Source organism: Phyllobates terribilis, unplaced genomic scaffold, assembly GCF_046119375.1.
Source record: "Phyllobates terribilis strain yellow unplaced genomic scaffold, ASM4611937v1 Scaffold_12__6_contigs__length_324123572, whole genome shotgun sequence".
Taxonomy (NCBI): domain Eukaryota; kingdom Metazoa; phylum Chordata; class Amphibia; order Anura; family Dendrobatidae; genus Phyllobates; species Phyllobates terribilis.
The window spans coordinates 303,634,639-303,654,143 of NW_027362772.1; the positions used below are offsets into that span (position 1 = coordinate 303,634,639).

The window sequence follows — 19,505 nt, forward strand, 5'->3', positions numbered from 1 at the left end:
CCCTTATAGAGATATTCTACAGCCGCATGCGCAGAGCTGTGCAGTCTCTTATAGAGATATTCTACAGCCGCGTGCGCAACGCTGTGCAGTCCCTTATACAGAGATATTCTACAGCCGCGTGCGCAGAGCTGTGCAGTCCCTTATACAGAGATATTCTACAGCTGTGTGCGCAGCGCTGTGCAGTCCCTTAGAGATATTCTACAGCCGTGTGCGCAGCGCTGTGCAGTCCCTTATACACTGATACTCTACAGCCGTGTGCGCAGTGCTGTGCAGTCCCTTAGAGATATTCTACAGCCGCGTGCGCAGAGCTGTGCAGTCCCTTATACAGAGATATTCTACAGCCGTGTGCGCAGCGCTGTGCAGTCCCTTATACAGAAATATTCTACAGCCGCGTGCGCAGCGCTGTGCAGTCCCTTATACAGAGATATTCCACAGCCGTGTGCGCAGCGCTGTGCAGTCCCTTATACAGAGATACTCTACAGCCGTGTGCGCAGCGATGTGCAGTCCCTTATACAGAGATACTCTACAGCCGTGTGCGCAGAGCTGTGCAGTCCCTTATAGAGATATTCTACAGCCGTGTGCGCAGCGCTGTGCAGTCCCTTATGCAGAGATATTCTACAGCCGTGTGCGCAGCGCTGTGCAGTCCCTTATGCAGAGATATTCTACAGCCGTGTGCGCAGCGATGTGCAGTCCCTTATACAGAGATACTCTACAGCCGTGTGCGCAGAGCTGTGCAGTCCCTTATAGAGATATTCTACAGCCGTGTGCGCAGAGCTGTGCAGTGCCTTATACAGAGATATTCTACAGCCGCGTGCGCAGAGCTGTGCAGTCCCTTATACAGAGATATTCTACAGCCGTGTGCGCAGCGCTGTGCAGTCCCTTAGAGATATTCTACAGCCGTGTGCGCAGCGCTGTGCAGTCCCTTATACAGAGATATTCTACAGCTGTGTGCGCAGCGCTGTGCAGTGCCTTATACAGAGATATTCTACAGCCGCGTGCGCAGAGCTGTGCAGTGCCTTATACAGAGATATTCTACAGCCGCGTGCGCAGAGCTGTGCAGTCCCTTATACAGAAATATTCTACAGCCGCGTGCGCAGCGCTGTGCAGTCCCTTAGAGATATTCTACAGCCGTGTGCGCAGCGCTGTGCAGTGCCTTATACAGAGATATTCTACAGCCGTGTGCGCAGAGCTGTGCAGTGCCTTATACAGAGATATTCTACAGCCGCGTGCGCAGTGCTGTGCAGTCCCTTATAGAGATATTCTACAGCCGTGTGCGCTGCGCTGTGCAGTCCCTTATAGAGATATTCTACAGCCGTGTGCGCAGCGCTGTGCAGTCCCTTATACAGAGATATTCTACAGCCGTGTGCACAGCGCTGTGCAGTCCCTTATACAGATACTCTACAGCCGTGTGCGCAGCGCTGTGCAGTCCCTTATACAGATACTCTACAGCCGTGTGCGCAGCGCTGTGCAGTCCCTTATACACTGATACTCTACAGCCGTGTGCGCAGAGCTGTGCAGTCCCTTATACAGAGATATTCCACAGCCGTGTGTGCAGCGCTGTGCAGTCCCTTATACAGAAATATTCTACAGCCGCGTGCGCAGCGCTGTGCAGTCCCTTATACAGAGATAATCTACAGCCGTGTGCGCAGAGCTGTGCAGTCCCTTATATATTCTACAGCCGTGTGCGCAGCGCTGTGCAGTCCCTTATACAGAGATATTCTACAGCCGTGTGCGCTGCGCTGTGCAGTCCCTTATAGAGATATTCTACAGCCGTGTGCGCAGCGCTGTGTAGTCCCTTATACAGAGATATTCTACAGCCGTGTGCGCAGCGCTGTGCAGTCCCTTATACAGAGATATTCTACAGCCGTGTGCGCAGCGCTGTGCAGTCCCTTATACACTGATACTCTACAGCCATGTGCGCAGAGCTGTGCAGTCCCTTATAGAGATATTCTACAGCCGTGTGCGCAGCGCTGTGCAGTCCCTTATACAGAGATATTCTACAGCCGTGTGCGCAGAGCTGTGCAGTCCCTTATAGAGATATTCTACAGCCGTGTGCGCAGCGCTGCTCAGTCCCTTATACAGAGATATTCTACAGCCGCGTGCGCAGCGCTGTGCAGTCCCTTATACAGAAATATTCTATAGCCGCGTGCGCAGCGCTGTGCAGTCCCTTATACAGAAATATTCTACAGCCGCGTGCGCAGCGCTGTGCAGTCCCTTATACAGAGATACTCTACAGCTGTGTGCGCAGAGCTGTGCAGTCCCTTATATATTCTACAGCCGTGTGCGCAGCGCTGTGCGCTTATACAGAGATATTCTATAGCCGTGTGCGCAGAGCTGTGCAGTCCCTTATACAGAGATATTCTACAGCCGTGAGCGCAGCGCTGTGCAGTCCCTTATAGAGATATTCTACAGCCGTGTGCGCTGCGCTGTGCAGTCCCTTATAGAGATATTCTACAGCCGTGTGCGCAGCGCTGTGCAGTCCCTTATACAGAGATATTCTACAGCCGTGTGCGCAGCGCTGTGCAGTCCCTTATACAGATACTCTACAGCCGTGTGCGCAGAGCTGTGCAGTCCCTTATAGAGATATTCTACAGCCGTGTGCGCAGCGCTGTGCAGTCCCTTATACAGAGATATTCTACAGCCGTGAGCGCAGAGCTGTGCAGTCCCTTATACAGAGATATTCCACAGCCGTGTGCGCAGCGCTGTGCAGTCCCTTATACAGATATTCTATAGCTGTGTGCACAGCGCTGCGCAGTCCCAGTTTAGGCCGTATATCATTAAGTACTTGCTGCAATGCCCAGACCTGATCGGCTGCAGGTGTCCTGATTCGTGGAGCATTCAGCGCCCCCAGGAGGATCCATCAGGTAGTGGAGGGTGAGAGCAGATTCATGCCCATGCTCTGCTGTCAGCCCTGCCAGTAGGTGTTGTCCTGGGGCTGGCAATGGCCAGTGCACGGTCACCTGTGATTACAGCTGGCAATATACATAAAGCAGCGGACACGGATCTGGATCCTTAGGACGGGGTTAGTTTCTTCACTCCCGTCCTCCAGGCAGGTCGGCTGCTCTGACCACGTCTCTCACTCTTCCCAGGAGTCCGGAATGATCTGACAGCTCCATCGCTGGTCGGATATGGACCGGCGCAGATACGACTAAGCACGCGGAGACTTGTCAGATTCGCTTACACTTTGCTCCAGTTGTCGGTGATGTTAGTGCACAGGTGGTTCAGCTTTGTAAGCCATTAGCAAGGAAGAAGGGGAGGGTGCACTAAGTTTGGGTTAGGGATAATGTCTCCACAACAAGGGATCGGACCACTGGAAACTCCACCAAGCCCGAGATCAGGGCTCTGAAGAAGCGGAGCGCTGTAGTCGGATATGTCTGGGGGTCCCATAAACCATGAATGCGGAGGAGGTGCGCATGCTCAGCCTTTGCTCTATTCAGACAGAACTTTATCAGGATGGACGGGGGTCCGAGAGATGAGTTGGTTATCCCCAATCCTCTACATAAGAGAACGTCCATCTCTAGGAGGTATCTGCATTCAGCAGACCCGTCACACCTGTAACCTGCAGCGTGGTCTCCAGGGCTACTAAAGGAATAAGAACTCACATTAAAGCAATGAAACATCATGCAAAAATGTTCACTTCCAACCAGGAGCCCAGAGTGTCCTAAACGTAGAATATTGTTGTTGATCAGCCAGGTAATAGGATGTCATTGTGTTATACAGCCCAGATAAAGGAGGGGAATTCAACAGCTTCTAAAAAGTTAATCTTTATTAACTCTATAGCTGCTTCATAATACACAGGAACCCATCATATATGGCCACATCTATAACATGCATCATGAAGATGGCAGCATAGATCTCCTAGATGTTTCCATGCTGCACAGGAAGTCGCACACATCTGTCTAAATCACGAGTGTAGAACCTCCGGCCCACATTGTGCTTATCTGCGGCCCCCCCGGGCAGATTCCCAGGGACCCCGTGCTCGTGTTAGCGGCCGCATTTTGCTGGCCCTTTAATTGCTCCAGTCACAGAGAACAAGAGCATGCAGCGTTAAATTACAGAATGCTGACACACGCTATGAAGGATTACATCCTGATGCAGGCCAGTGCCAGCTTCAGGATGTAGTGGCCAGTTATGTACTTTGTGGGCAGAGTCAACCCGCTCTGTGCTCCTCCAAAAACAGCCCTGGTGTCTGCTGCTGTGCAGACGGCCCCGCAGCCCCTCCTGTGCTGTGCAGACGGCCCCGCAGCCCCTCCTGTGCTGTGCAGACGGCCCCGCAGCCCCTCCTGTGCTGTGCAGACGGCCCCGCAGCCCCTCCTGTGCTGTGCAGACGGCCCCGCAGCCCCTCCTGTGCTGTGCCGACGGCCCCGCAGCCCCTCCTGTGCTGTGCCGACGGCCCCGCAGCCCCTCCTGTGCTGTGCCGACAGCCCCGCAGCCCCTCCTGTGCTGTTCATGCACTGCTGTGAACTATTAAGAATTAATTGTCAAAGTTTCCTGCGCAGCATACCGATGGAAACCTGAAAAATCAGTTATGAATAGTATCATCAATATCACCTGACATCATAGCCGCACCAAAGAAAAGCAGCTCCAGCCATCACATTCGTGGTGAGCAAATTGTTTGACCAAATATAACGGGGTAAAATTTCAAATTGATGATTTTGTGCGGCCCACGAATGATGAAATAAATATCCAATTGGCCCTTGGCAGAAAAAAAAAAAAAAAAGGTTCCCGACCCATGGTCTAAATAGACAGGAGTGAGAATAGATATTTGTGAAATGTTTTATACTTTGGCCTCCTTTTATTTCATGAAATTTCCAAAGAAGTGTTGAATGAACGGGAGTATAAGTTGGTATGCATGCAGAATAGCAACACAAAATTAACAAATACGTCGCTGTAAGCAAAAGCAATAGTGCATATACATAAAGGTAGGGCACTTTTTTGCCTGCATGCCAACTTATACTCCAGTTAATTTTTTTGGAGTAAGTTTCAGGTTTCTGCACTTATCTAGGGGCACGGCCGCCCTTTACTTGAGCTGGATATTACGTTTATATAGCTTCCCATTGCTGGGTGTCCATAGTAAGGTCCCGGTCCGGCTCGGCCCTTATTCACGTCGACGTCACTTTGACCCATGGTAAAGTTTTAATACTAGAGTATAGGGCCATCCTGAACTTGGGTACACCTAGTCGCTGGTGGGATGGCGTTTCCGCTTTTTTGATCAAAAAAACCCAAGTGCCCTATGTTATTTATATGCAATATTGCCTTTACCTACAGCAGGGTACATATTCATTTTGTTTCTGTCTTGGGTTTTATATCATTGGTGCAACGTTTGCAGCCGCACAGGGGTCCAAGAGATCAGGGGCCCATTTCTACCTCCAAAGCTGGAGGAACTGTGCATTATGAGACGCTATTGGATTGTAAAGTGCCCTATATTGTTCTTGCACAGGGGCATTTTCTGTGTCCGCTGCTGGGTCAGATCCCTCGACATGTGCATTTTGGAAACCATTGCAGAAGAGACATTGATAAAACGTGGCCCACGTCACTGCTCTGTTTGCAACATATAAGAAATGGCCACTTTTCACAAAGCAGAAAAAAAAGTCAGTAACGCATCGTTTTGGCTCACGCACCCCTGTGTCAGTGTTTGGTGCAGTTTTACCCTTCTCTGATCACTACAATGACTTGTGATCGCTTTGCTGAGAAGCAATATTTGTGTTTTTATTTTTGTATTCGGACGACTTAAGACGTAAAAACACAAACGCGACAACATATTTACAGATCACCGGAACTGCGGCGAATAAAATCCACCTGCTCCGCCCCCCGAAGAAATCAGAAGCCCCCCCCAAAGTCACCTGCATCCCCCCCAGCAGCAGCAACTGCCCAATGACACCCACAGGGTGGAGTGGGCCTAATGCCCTCCCCAAGTCCAGGAAGAGAAGACCTATGGATGTGGTGGAGTAGTCATGGCCCCACGTCCAGGAGGCAGCAGAGAGCACCAGTGATGGGCGACACCAAGGAGGGTGGTGGCGTCACCATCCAGAGCACCAGGTGAATGGAGGACTGTACGTGAGGTCAATTATTTTTGGTAGAAGAAGACTATCATCACCAGGTTCATGGTGAAGCTCAGTACCAAGAAGACGCCGGTCAGCGACATCCCGCCACAACCTGGGGACGAAACAGAGGCAATGAGGACCGAACCTGGATAGGCCTCAGTAAATCCTTGCAGTAGCTCGCTCCTATGATAACGCAAGAAGCCACTCACTTTTCCACTTGGATGGAGATTCCAGGAACGCCGTGGTGGAGTCCACCTGACAGGCGGAGGAATGAGAGGAGTTGTCCATCTTAGGGGTGTGATGACTGGAGATGCTGCCGGCTTCGGTCATCAGCTTCATGGTGTCTGAGGGGTGAAGAAACACAGTGAGCATCAGACAGAGGAGTAGCGGATGCTGAAGTAGTAGTCATGGGCAGCGCAGCACTGGCATCAAGTAGATGCAGGGCTACATGGCCGTGTGATGGCGCCCCCTACCCTGCCAGCCTTGCCATCACACATCTCCTTCTGGCTACTAACAGATGAATTGTTCACATTCTTGTCCCTAAATTACCAGAAACGCACTTTGTGCAAACTTTGGAGTGAACTCGTGAGAGCCGAGGCTGCTGTCGGGTTGGTAGACGTCATCGTAGCTGGTCCGGGTCGGTGTCCTGTTCAGCGAGAGGCCGAGTTTTTGTCCTTGCAAGTTAAGGCGAGCAGGGCTGATAATCGGACGTCTGTGGAACAACGAGCCGCAGCTGGAGATGGCCGAACCAGCCACGGAGGGGGTAGGAGACGGCAGAGGCGACACCGCGCAGCTCCCAGACAGGAGCGAGAAATAATCTGGAGAGGACGGGAAGAGACGGCTTCTGTTAGTCACCGGAATATTGATAAGTAATGTTTCTGGGTGAAGAGTGTGCCCATGGCGGCGGCCACATTGGATAAATCCACCACTCACTGACCTGATCCAGGAGACTCTTTAAACGCCGATGCCCGAGACACCGGGCGGCTCCCGCTGAAGAGATACCCGGAATCTAGAAAACAAAGCGCAGGGCACATTACTCTTAGGAGGGGCAAGTAGGGACCTAGGTGTAAAGTTACTATAAGACGGCAGCAGATCATGATACGATGGAGCTGCCTACTGATGCATCTGATGGTCCACAAAGTCCAATTACCCGGCAACTATTTCAGAATTATTGGATTAAGGAGCAATTTTCTGATCCAACGTCACATTTTACCCCCCCTTCAGAAGGCGAATCTGGTCAACGTGTACAGAATCTCGGCGACGGTAAAGAGGGCCACACTCAGGACCCCGACATCAAGGGCCAATGCAACCAATACCTGCAGCGTGGGGCTCCAATTCCCAAATTATGCTGTAAACTGACAGCCAATAGGGAAGAGAGAATCTAAAAGCAATACTGGATATAATGCAGGTCACAAGGGGTTAATCAGGCACTACATGGTTAACATTCCTCCACATTTCCTGTTGTAGTGGCCCCTGCACATTCCAGTCATTCCACCCAATGTAGTGGCAATAACATGAGCTGGAGGGACCCCGGAGCCAGAACAAGGCAGAGGATTACCGCTGTGCACCCGAAATAGCAGAATACAGATGGATGGAACTAATCTCCCTCAATAGCGGCGTCGGCACGATCCCCCGATATTAAGGCTACTGCTGCACGTATGGATAAGAAAGCTGCACACGATCCCGTCTGCAAATCCATAGATCCCAAAGAACCTATAGGAGTAACTTACCTGCCCGCGCCAGGGAGGGGATAGTGCCCAGAGACAAGGCTCTGTTCAGACGTCCGGGAAGAGAAGATGGCGAAGCTTTGCGCTCAGAGCGATACGACTGGTGGCTGAGCAGGTGCAGGAGACCCGGAGGGGTGGACAGCAATGGAGTCGGCAGGGCTGGAAGAACTATACTGCCGTTCATGAGTCCGAACGACGGCACAGAGTCTCCGGAGAGATACCTGTAGAAGGAAGGAGGACAAGGCTGAGCCCTGCGGAGAGAGGGCAGCTTCCTTTAAAAAGGGGCACCGTCTTTTAATTTGTATGTCATAAATCAATAGTAGAGCTGAAAATAAGAAACTTTGTAATATATCTCAGAAATATGCTTCCTCTGACAAGACTGATCACTCACTCTCAAATGAAGTGTAAAATCTGTATTCAAAAGGTTTCCATTATGAGACAGGATGACAGTTGGTGCTCATAAAGTTCTATGAAAGTGGGAGGAGCTAAAGGTGACATACATTCAGCTGTAAGTTTACCATAGAACCTTACAAGCACAAACTGTCATTCTCTCCCAGTAATACCGGTTACTCTTTAAAGGGGAGTTAAGGTTTTATATAAAAGCAGCTTACATCTTTATATACTATTCTGCAACTTTAAAATTTAACCCATTGCAATTCTTTCCCTTGTCGGTGAACGGGAACTTCCCACACCCTAGAAACCTCCCCTGCAAGCCGCCTGTATCCGCAGCAGAAATCGCGCTCTCCTTGGCTACTAATGTGTCAGGCGGAAGTTTTTTAGTCTCACAGAAAAGTGGACAGAAGTAAAGCAAAACTTTAGAAAATATGAGAACAGGGCAAGCGTGTTCCCCTTCACCGACTGCAAGCAGGAAACAAAACCCTGACAGTCATGTCTGCCCCTACTGCACCTGTCCGTTAGCAGCTGACCTGCCCACAACAACACGTGTCAGAATCTAGAGGACCACCGCTGCCAGACCACCGCTGCCGGCCACGCTCGGACATAGCACCGCTGTCGTGTGCAGCTGCTTCATTACATAAAAGGTCCTTTGTAAGGGTGAAAACCAGTCGGCGTCCAAATGTAAGGCGAGGGCTCCGATTCTGGCAATGTCCTTACAGAACCAAAATATGGTCTGAAAGGCAATAAATCTGGCGTTACATGGTCAAGTCATGGTTGGGTTTACAAGTGGTGGCCGCTTTTTTAATTTTGTGCTAGAATTTTGCAGGAAAAAAAAAAAAAAAAAAAATTTAAAAAAAGTTTTGCACGAGGACAGAGCCTTGGGCTATGTGCACACGGACTCTTTTAATGATTAGTTTCTGGAGTGGAAACTCAGGTTTGAAAAGAATTTGGAGAGTTTCCGCTCAGAAGAGAAGGAGATTAGAGCTTCTGGTTGTGAACAGATATTTTCATTCACCGGCAGCAAAAAAAGGAATTTTGAAAAATGGTGAAGAACTGAAATAAAAGATTAGAATAAATATAGAAAAAACATAATTAAATGGAGATCAAGAAACATTAACACAGGAAACTCCCTATGGGTTGATCCACGAGCCGCTCCTTGTTATCCTGCAGAAGATCATGAGATTTTGGATGGGGGGAGAGAGAGGACAATAGAACAAGGCAGTGTAGATCAAGTCTACAATATATGTTTCTCCCCACCTTCCACGTGACATCTCTACACATCTTCAGCAAACCTGGGATTTAAAGGATTTATACTGCCAGGGCCAAGACAGGCAGGGGGGACACTTGATTTATGCTGACGTTGTAGAGGGACATGTCATGAGCAGTGTGGACTGGATGGTGGCTACCTAAAGCTTCAATGGCGACTTACTACTCCGCCAGTGGTGGGTGGTCCCCGCATCCATCCATGGAGGTCCTATCGCGGGGACGTCACAAGCCCACATGGTCAGTCGCTTGTTCCTACTGGTCTAGAATAAATTGTCTGGATACAGCAGAATTAAAGTGATGAAAGATGATGAGCAGACATGGAAGCAGATAAGACACTGGATAAAGCTGGAGACCTGGCACAAACCCCAACATTCATGCTATAATGTGTAAAGAGTGCAGACCCCCACAACAGACCCTAAACTGTAGGGAGAATGGAGCTTTAGTGACTGCTGGGAGCAAAGCAGTCACAGGGGAACAGGTTTGGGGGATTTAACACCGTGTCCTCCTGGTCGGAAGCATTGCTACGCAGGAAAAAGTTGGAGCCGTTCTCGCTTCACATCGGGAGGAATTACCCCTTTATGGGGAGACACTAGTGTGGGGACGGGGCTCACGCTTACCTGCGTCTCCAATGCAGCTCGATGACACAAGTCTCCATCTAAACCCAAAAACAGAAAGCGCGTGTGCGATGTGTGCAGGTGAACGAACGGTGACAAACATGAAATGTGCAAGAGCAGAAAGTGCCGCATCCACCTCCCCCTACACACAGGAAAGTACGGCTACTGGAGTCAGGTCGTCGGCTCGCTGGCCATTTATTTAACAAAACATCAGCTGCGGGAACGAGTACAAAGAAAGCGTTCACATCATAATCATAAAGAACAGGAAATTATATTCTGTGTACAGCAATGATAGAAGCACGAGCATCACATGAGCGGACGGCACAGGATGAAGCCAGGCACAAAGCAACACGGATCTTACAGAAAAGAATGGCACAAAATCACAGAAAAGCAATGAAACGACAAGCCCCGATGATCACTGGGATGTGAAGAGGAGAGCGGACCAGGGCCCAGCGCCCCCCGGCCGAGAGCGGACCAGGGCCCAGCGCCCCCCGGCCGAGAGCGGACCAGGGCCCAGCGCCCCCCGGCCGAGAGCGGACCAGGGCCCAGCGCCCCCCGGCCGAGAGCGGACCAGGGCCAGTGCAGCTTGCAGATCCTAAATGATTATATTGTAATAATTTGCTTCTTCGAAGAGTCGCTCTTAGCAAATGGTTTCCCCACTTATGGAAGGGCAGATGGTCGACAACTGCATGCAGAGGCACTAAGGGTGGTCTACCACCTTCAAGAAGGTCTCAACTCTCCTGTCATTTTAGTAATTACCATATTTTTCAGACTATAAGACGCACTTTTTTCCTTCAAAATTTTGGAGGAAAGTGGGGGGGTGCGTCTTATAGATAGATAGTGGGTGATGGGGGAGTGAGAGCTGCAGCGGCACGGGGCACAGGAGGCAGTAGCCCACTGAGCTCGGCTCCTGGTATGTATGGACCCCCCTCACACAAAAAAATAACAATTATACTCACCTCCTCTCTGCTCCAGCGCTGCGTCCCGCTCTGCTGCCGACAGGGATCTCACTGTATGAGCTGCGCATGGCGTAACTGTCGGCAGCAGAGCCGGACGTAGCGCTGGAGCAGAGAGGAGGCAAGTATAATTGTTTATTTTTTTGTGTGCAGTGTGATGGGGATGGGGGGGGCATACATACCAGGAAGAGGGATGAAGGGGTGCCATGCATACCAGGATGGGGATGAGGGCCACGTATAACAGGAAGGAGGGGGCCGTATATACCAGGATGATGGATATTAACAGAATTGAGGGACATTACCCCTATAACAGTGTCAGCAGCAGACCCCCTCCCCCATAACAGGGCATCATGACCACACTATTTTCCTCCTCTACAACTTAGGTGCGTCTTATAGTCCGAAAAATATGGTACTTGTGTTCCCCATGAAATAACCTTTCTGGAGCATCTTTCCTCATACCTGTGTTGTGTCATTCGTTCCTCAGTTATTCCTCCTACAAACCTCTGAATAAATGGACACCTGGGTGTTACCATTCTCCTCCGACAACAAACACACGGGCACTGATTGGCCAAGGTTGACTGTGCAGGGATAAGCCCCAAACAGGTAACACCCAGATGTCAATTAATGCAAACATTTCTAAGAGGAACGGCACAAGACATTTTTTGTAAAGAACGATCCATAATTATGAGGATCTCCAAGACAGGCAACCGGGTCCTTAAGTAATGAAGTCATCTCAAAGTCACTTACAGGTCGCTTAGTTGGACGCGGGCGGCTCTGCTATAAAAAAAGGTAAAGTGGAACATTCACAAACCAATTATTTATACTTTGAGGTGCCGCCTGCTGGACCTACAAGGCACAATCTGGAGGACACCTGGGGTGTCCAAATGGATCATTAAAGTAAAAATTGTTATTTTTGACAACTCTAAACCACCAGAATGTCTCCATTCACACATTATATATGTAAAAATAAGTATGGCACACACATAGCATGCTGTATATAGTAGCAGTTTGGTTTGGTACTGCAGGGAAGGATCTTGCACTCGCTCCAATCTAAGCCGGAGACACCCCTCCGATTCCTCCAGAGTTAGCCAAGTAGGAGGGGCTGTGCCCTGATAGGCTTCTATAGCCCCTGTGTAATGGCAGATTAGGGTCGTCTGGACGGTTCCCTTTGTTTCGCCTTTATATAACTGGTGCAGGAGCTTTTATTATTGGTGGAGGTTACAATTTTTGATTTGGAGCCGCCCAACATAGAGCGTCCGCACACAAGATAATAATAAAAAAAAAAAAACACGCTTAAATATTATATAAACCACAGCAGCCCACGGCGGACCCGACCTCGCCACCGCCAGAGAGGATCAGCGTTCATTAAATAGTTGTGCTTTATGTGCGCACGCATCAAAACAAAAAAAAACATCACATTCACGACACCGTAATATAAAAACTTCACACTTGTATAATCCCAGGATCTAAACATCACCGACCAATGCGGGAAAGCACGGCGGCCGAGAGCAGGGCGTTCTATCACGCCCCAGAGCTCACACTCACCCGCTGGGGGTCACTTTAAAAGGACAATTTATTTTTTTTTTAATAAATAACATTTAAGTGCGTTAATCAACAACATTCCTAATTATTCTTCAATTTCGGATCATCTTTTCCCAGAACTCTGCAGTGCCGACCCTCTGTTATTGCTCCTGGAAATGTATAACTGGACGTTACCATTTCCTTGGGTGTATCCTTAGGGCAAAGTCAGACGGCCGTATAAATCGGAGCAAGATTAAAACCGTGGACGAACTGGCCGGCTGGTTCTCCCGACCAGAGCGTAACAGCTGCATAGAAATACATGAAGCCGTCACGCTCGGGTGGGGAGAGCTGCCGGCCAGTCCGTGCACTGAAGGAATAACAGAGGGTCGACACAACAGACTACTAAGAAAAAGATTCTATAGAACTTATTTTCTGGGAAATGGACCCAATTACTAAAACTACCCAATTTTAAAAGGGTCCTCACTAAAAAAAGACCCCCATGATAGCAATATTATACAGATTGGGAGGGGGTGTGGGACTGAACTCTTCTTTCCAATCGAGAGCTCACAAGTCACCCCCCACCTTTGGCCCAGGAATTACACTCTATTATACTGTGTGACTCAACCACAACAACATGAAGAGCGCCACCTACAGGCAATGTAAAGGGACAGCACCTCACTGTTAATATTCAGTTAGTGTTGCTAGTGTGAATTATGTGCTACAATCTATATCTAATCACTAAAAGAACAATTATAAAATAGAAGTCACCGATCGGCAGATATCGTTTCGGCATTAGACGTCTAGCACCTATGAAATCAGTACCTTCATTACAAAGAAAGTACGGCCGGTGTCCCAACTTCGGGACAATTGCCGTTTTGTTTTAATCCAGGCATCCAATAATTTGGCAGCCCAGTGCCCGGACCATTACGAGCCTATGGGCATTTCACTGTAGATCCATAGAATTCCTTCTTTTAGAAAGCAATCCTATCCCCCCACCCCTTGAGACAGACTAAAGCCCCCCATAAAGATTAGACTGGTGTTTAATACTTTGTGGTCTTCAGTCCACTTGTATAACATGATCACATAGGGTACCATAAAGGGGTATTACACCCCAATCACTAGCATAATGCATAAGGTTCCTTAAAGGGAAAGTCAAACCCCCAATATTTAAAAAAATAAAATAAAAAAAGTTTAGTAGCAACATTTCTAAGAGCCATAAGGATGTCATTAGTTAAGTGATGATCTGCCACTGCAGACTTTTTATACTAGAGTACTAGGATGTCTACAGTGCCAGATCCTCTAGGTAGTGTTATGAGTGGCTATAATCACGTTATGCAGCCAGTTGGAAAAGACCGAGTAGTAAAGGAAAGGACCTGTTATACTTGCAGACGGCATAGAATAAACATACAGCATCTAACAGGTCCTCAATAGTAATGACAGGACATTCCCTCCAGGTCCCACGGCTCAATTTTCTGGCTCTGACCTTCGAGGACGCTGTCTCCGTTGACCAATCGCTTTCTTTGTTGCCATCGCAGAGGTGAGACCGACCAGGCAACACAAGGAGGTGGTGCCGAGCTTCACCATATTCATCCAGTTCGGCAAGTCCTTCAGAAAGACTAACTCCGATAGGTAGAGTCCTGTCACTAGGACCCAGAGGAATGAGGCAAATACGTCAACACGTCGCATCCTAAAAACATAATAAAATGGAATAAATTTCAGTTATTGAAACATAAAAGACATTTAACAGTTTACAAAACCTATGGCTTTTTAAGGAAGGAACAGAGTTTGTAATAATGCCGATGTGGGGCCAATGTCCGTGCCCATCGCGGTCCCTAAAAAAGTAAGAAACTTTAGACACATTTTCTTGTTAACCAATTCATGCCTATGCAATAATTTCTTTCAGATTGCCAATGAGAAACTAAAGACACACCTGTGTCGGAGAAGCTTATGTGCTATAGTCAGTGATTCTACAATGAAAGTTCTGATAAAACTGACCATTGAGATGTATAACTAAGGTTCGAAGAAGCATTGCATTTACTACAATATTATGGTTTATGAAAAGAACTGACCTAAGACGTCCGGCAAGGAACATGGCAAAGATGCAAGTTAGGAGGCCCAGGACCGCCAAGCCGATCTGATTATTGTGTCCAAAACGCCAAGCCTCGTTCAGGTTTTCCAGTGTATGCTCGGGCAGAACGTCAATGACCTGCTGGATGAGAGTTGGCCTCCCAGCATCTCCCAGCTGAGACTCATTCCTGGGTTTGGCTGTAATATTTGTAGAGTCCTTATGGGAGGGAGAGAAAAGGTCCCCCTTACCCAACCGCGTCATGGACACAAGGAAGATGCAACTCAGGAATGCAAAGCAGCGGAGGAGAATGACCTTGGCAGGAATCCGAATAAATGAAGAATTTGAAGAGCTCTGAAAGAAAAACAAAGAACAGAATGAAGCGGGGAAGTCACGATGCAAATACCTAATATCTTCTGTTATCGAGATTTCAGTCTCTACGGGCTGAAAGAGCAGAGAAGTTGTCGGATCTTAAAGTTTTCTGCAGCGTCCTTGACAGCTGGACCGTAGATAAACTATACAGCAAGCGATTCCAATAACAGAAGTACTTTAGGGGATTGTTCTTCACACAATTTTCCAACTTTAACTTGCTGCAGCACTTACCTGTACATAACCCTTATCCAGCTCTCGCCGCTTGAACTGTTGGTTCAGCATTATGGCCCGAAGCTGCCGGTTTTGGTACTTGATATAACTGTCTATGGCGGTTTGGCACGGCCGGCAGAGCTTGTACATCTGCTCCAGGTGGTGTTTGTAGACTTCGATCTCCTCGTTATATTGCTCCTAGGGAAAAAAAGCACCATGAGGCACGATCTCTAAATGCAGAATATCTGGAAAGCCCGGGGTTAATGTGGTGGTGGTACAGAACACAAATCAATGAGCAGTCGGTGAAGGAATTAAATTTTCTTCTTTAACCCCTTACTGACATATAAAAGGTACACTCATAGGTCAGAAGGGTGTGAGAAGCCTTTATTGGACGGTGGGTGCTGGTTTTCTACACTTATGAGCCACTTTTCTTCCCCTGCCAGCTCACTGAGGGAATCAGATTACAGGTGCGCATCAAATTCTATGGAGAAAAGAAAGAAAGGAAGAGCTGCTGCTTTATAGTACACGTATCTCATCCCAGAGCTGGATTCACAGCTACACTGCGCAGTAGTGTGGTACTATGACCTTCATTCTGCTGTCGCTTCTGATCACAAGCTGCATAGAACCAGGAATCCCTCATGTCTGTGTATAGGAGACATTATAGTAGCAAGTCTCTACCCACTAGCTCAGACAACTGAAAGTTAGTGATAACAGCGCAAAGAGTGAAAAAAAAAAAAAGGCAGGCTACAAGTCATAGAATGACCAAAAACGGTTATTCCTCCTGTACTCAAGAAAGCTTACCCTGAAATGACAGGTACGCAAAGTTTGTTACAAAAAAAAAATCTATATAAAGTTTGTTGAAATCGTAATTCTTGCTCTGATCTGTGGTAGAAAGTTAATTTTTCTACTTCAAACTTAAGTTTAGAAGATATAAATAAAGAGGTAATTCAATTACCATTTTTAAATCGGATATTAATTGTTGTGAAATCGAAACTTTTTTTCTTTTCAATACATAATTTGGTAAATTAAATGGAGCTTCTGCCACAGACTTATCGAGTTTTGTGCCCATCACCCACCTCCTCCCTGGGCAGGAACGATGCCAGCTGCTTTATCTTGGTGCTCTGGTTATTGTTGCACTTCTTGCACAGCAGGAGGCCGCAGTTCACCCATTGCTGCGGCTTCGTAGATTCGGCGATCGTGCTCCCGCCGGACACCAGGTGGTTCAGGTGTTCGCTGTGTTGTGCCGGAATCGGTTTATTGTAGTCGCCGTTCTGCAATCAGATAGAAGATTATTGCTTAATGCTTCTCTATTACCAAGTCTTGCTGTCAGTGAACGGGAGCATTGTGGTTAAAGGCTAGGGAAGAAGATTTGGTGAACTATTAGTTCTCAGAGCTGGAGGTTTGTTACAATTCTAACTAGTCTCCACTATAAGGAAACTACCAGGACAGGAGAGATTTCCTCTGATGTGTTCAGTGCCAAGAGGACTGTCTAGACCATCCATAGTAGCAAACCATCAGCTGTGAGAAGTTAAACCTTCGGTCTGTACAAGTTTCCAGCCTTTGGATCTGGGCAATAATTTCTTCATTCACTGGCAGCAAGCAGGTTCTGATTCCTGCAGCTAGCAGACGCCATGTATATAAAATGTCAATCGCCACCATGTGATGTCTGTATGAAACCTAAAACCATAAAATTCTTTAATGATTGACAGGAGATAAAAGGGGTTAAAGGCTCATAAACAAAGCAGGAGGACACGATAAGGGTGTGGACACTTCTGCAGCCCTTTCTTGTAGTGGTCCAATGCACCTACCATAATCGGGAAGCAAATAGTCTTGTAAAAAAAATAAAATCAGCTACCATTCAGTGTATACAGCTCCTGTGCAGACCCATGTGTCACCATGGTTACAGCCTGATCTTTTGAGTCCAGCACCAAAGGCTCTGGAGCCTAAGGGGGCCCAAATGGTTCCTGTGGCCCATACAAGACCAATACTAAAAGACTTGCAATATTTAGGGGCCTTTTTTTTGCATTGGGGGCCACAAGCTTGAAGTTACACCACTGAATCCGAGGGCAATTGTTGGGCCAAAATCCCCCATGTGACCGCAGGGCCCTCAAGCTCAGCTACATCTCTCATCTTCCTCACTGCCTAATCCGCTCTTCCTACACCGGGTAATTAAAACAAAGCCGGTAAGCGGCTTCACAGACATCGCTGGCGGCACCAAGATTAACCCCTTAATGCAAATTTATGCAACTATACTTCAGCGCTGGGGTCCGCGTGTGTGGAGAGGGCTCAGGAGCGGTAAGTGCAGGCAGTGTTATACAGCACGCATCTGGCTCTAACAGCAGCAGCCGGAGCGGAGCTCTGATTGCTGCTGTTAACCATTTAGATGCAGCTGTCAGTGTCTAACAGCGGAGGTTAAATGGTGCAGTTGCATACGCTCATGCGCACCGGCCTCTACAACACGACATCGATGGGTATAGAGGCCAGGGGACAACTGAAGGTCCCAGTCGCAGCAATTTCAAATATCAAATTAATCTGTATGGTAACTGCCATAAATAAAAAAAATAAAAAAAAAAGATGCTAGAATTGTTTTTTCCCCCCCCATTTCATCCCACTTAAGATTTTTTTCCAGCCCATTACATGGTTAAAATAAACGGCATCCTTCAAAACTACAGCTCGTCCTGTCAAAATAACTAAAGTTACGGCCCTTGGAAGAAGGGGAGGAGAAAAGAAAACGCACAAACAAAAGACAACCTGACTGGGAATAAAGGGGTTCTGGAATAAAGCGGCACCCGGTGCAGAAGCGTGCGCGGCGTACCAGCATGGTATCCAGCCCTCGGCCTATCAGAGCTCGGAGTTATCCCCGAGTCAGCACATAACCAGGGCTGTGTGTGAAGGGGGCTGGCTGACCTATGGTAATGAGCCATGGCCCCTACACATGGAGGGGAGAGCAAGTCCTTGTGTGCCTAAACACAGCTAGAAAAAGAGGGACCACTGAAGCAGGGCTTCGGGACCCCTCTTAAAGGGGTATAGCAGTCTACATAAAGCTCTAGACGAGGCCTCAGATAACACGACGGCCGTCTCACCTCTTGGAAGCCATTGTACTGTTCGCAGTTGGGGCAGTCCCAGCAGTTTCGGTTGCCATACGGCACCACGGAGTTCTGGCTGCAGAACCAGCAGTTCACATTCAAGTGGGTCGGAGGTTTCCTGCAAAACAGAACACAAAACTCATCATGCATTGTCACCACTCACTGTGGGGTTCACCGTTTATAGCCTGTGTGACCCCCCCCACTAAGAGTTAATCCGAAATGCCCAGCGCCGGGCACACAGGCACCCGCCAGCGCACCACCACAAACTGAAGGAAAGTAGAAGACACTGGAATTTAGCTTTGGATGTGACGGGAGGATAAGTCTCTAAATCAGCATAAAATCCAGAGCGCTCCTGCAGACTGGGGGGTGAGCGCCCCCTCGTCTCCACTGGACACTTGTGCGGCAGCAGCTGTCGTACCCCCGGCAGAAAACAAAGCGATGTGGTCAGGACGTCCCCGGCCCGAGACCACCGCAGCAGCTGGAGAGACAGATGCCATGTCTGCCTGGTGCCATCCCGGCCTGTAATGGGGGCGTCCGGGAGAAGCGCTGGGATTATCGGGGGCTTAATGATGCAGTCTACAAAGATTAAAAAAAAAAAAAGGTCCCACAGAGGGTCACAGGGCAGGAAGTGCGGCCCCCCCATATACCTGGCGGTGAGAACATCGAGGCTGAGACCACGGAAGGGGGCGCCGGGCTCATACACACAGGGGACCCCAGAAGCAAACTAAGCCCCCAAATATCTAATAGTGAGTGTCCTGCCCACAGAAGGAAGGACGCCCCCAAAATAACCCTGTTACCCATAACAGGTCAGCCCCCATTACACAGAAGTATGGCAGCCCCCCCAATCTACACACTCCAGTATATCACACCGTGCAGATCCCCGGGATCTCCCCTGTAGAGACCCCCGGAGCTCATCACTACCGGCGGTCACTCCTCGGCACATGCCGCTCACTCCGGGGCCTCATGTCACTCCGCTCCGGCACAGCTCGGGTTAATATCCCCTCCCCCCCTAACAAAGCCCCTGCTAACCCCGCGCTCACCTCCGGAGCAGCCTGTACAGCAGCAGCAGCCCGGTGGCCCCGGCGGTAGCGGTTATGCCGGCCAGAGGCAGCAGCGGCAGCGCGGTCCAGTCCTCCATGCGGCGCCGGATCTGGACCTTCCTCTCCGGTGTTCCGCGCCGTCTACGGCCCGTCCTCCTCCTGCTGACCAATAATACGACTCCGTCTTCAAACCCGGGCTGCAAAGCCA

At 48.9% G+C, this 19,505-nt stretch overlaps 1 protein-coding gene across 2 annotated transcripts; it reads right to left on the reverse strand.

The window, feature by feature from the left end:
* Window positions 1–5,683: 5,683 nt before the first annotated feature.
* Window positions 5,684–19,505, reverse strand: TMEM201 (transmembrane protein 201). Of its 2 annotated transcripts, none has more exons than XM_073657293.1 (11): window positions 19,298–19,505; window positions 18,255–18,375; window positions 16,248–16,442; window positions 15,193–15,369; window positions 14,594–14,943; window positions 14,008–14,211; window positions 7,775–8,022; window positions 6,982–7,053; window positions 6,605–6,862; window positions 6,254–6,388; window positions 5,684–6,156 (listed from the first exon to the last, which is right to left on the reverse strand). In XM_073657293.1, exons 1-11 carry the CDS (start codon window positions 19,393–19,395, stop codon window positions 6,068–6,070), a joined length of 1,947 nt encoding a protein of 648 aa, XP_073513394.1. In that variant the 5' UTR covers window positions 19,396–19,505; the 3' UTR covers window positions 5,684–6,067. The 2 variants fall into 2 exon arrangements, with proteins under 2 accessions (XP_073513394.1, XP_073513395.1); XM_073657294.1 differs by having other exon boundaries at window positions 7,775–7,992; window positions 19,298–19,502.

Excerpts from the sequence above, each read along its gene's own strand:
- TMEM201 (XM_073657293.1), bottom strand. The coding sequence starts at position 19,395 with ATGGAGGACTGGACCGCGCTGCCGCTGCTGCCTCTGGCCGGCATAACC. Across the intron at positions 14,944-15,192 it reads TGGATAAGGGTTATGTACAG|AGCTCTTCAAATTCTTCATT; the intron begins GTAAGTGCTGCA and ends TTTTTCTTTCAG. Across the intron at positions 8,023-14,007 it reads CGGAGACAGCGTCCTCGAAG|GGCTCAGCCTTGTCCTCCTT; the intron begins GTCAGAGCCAGA and ends CTCTCTCCGCAG.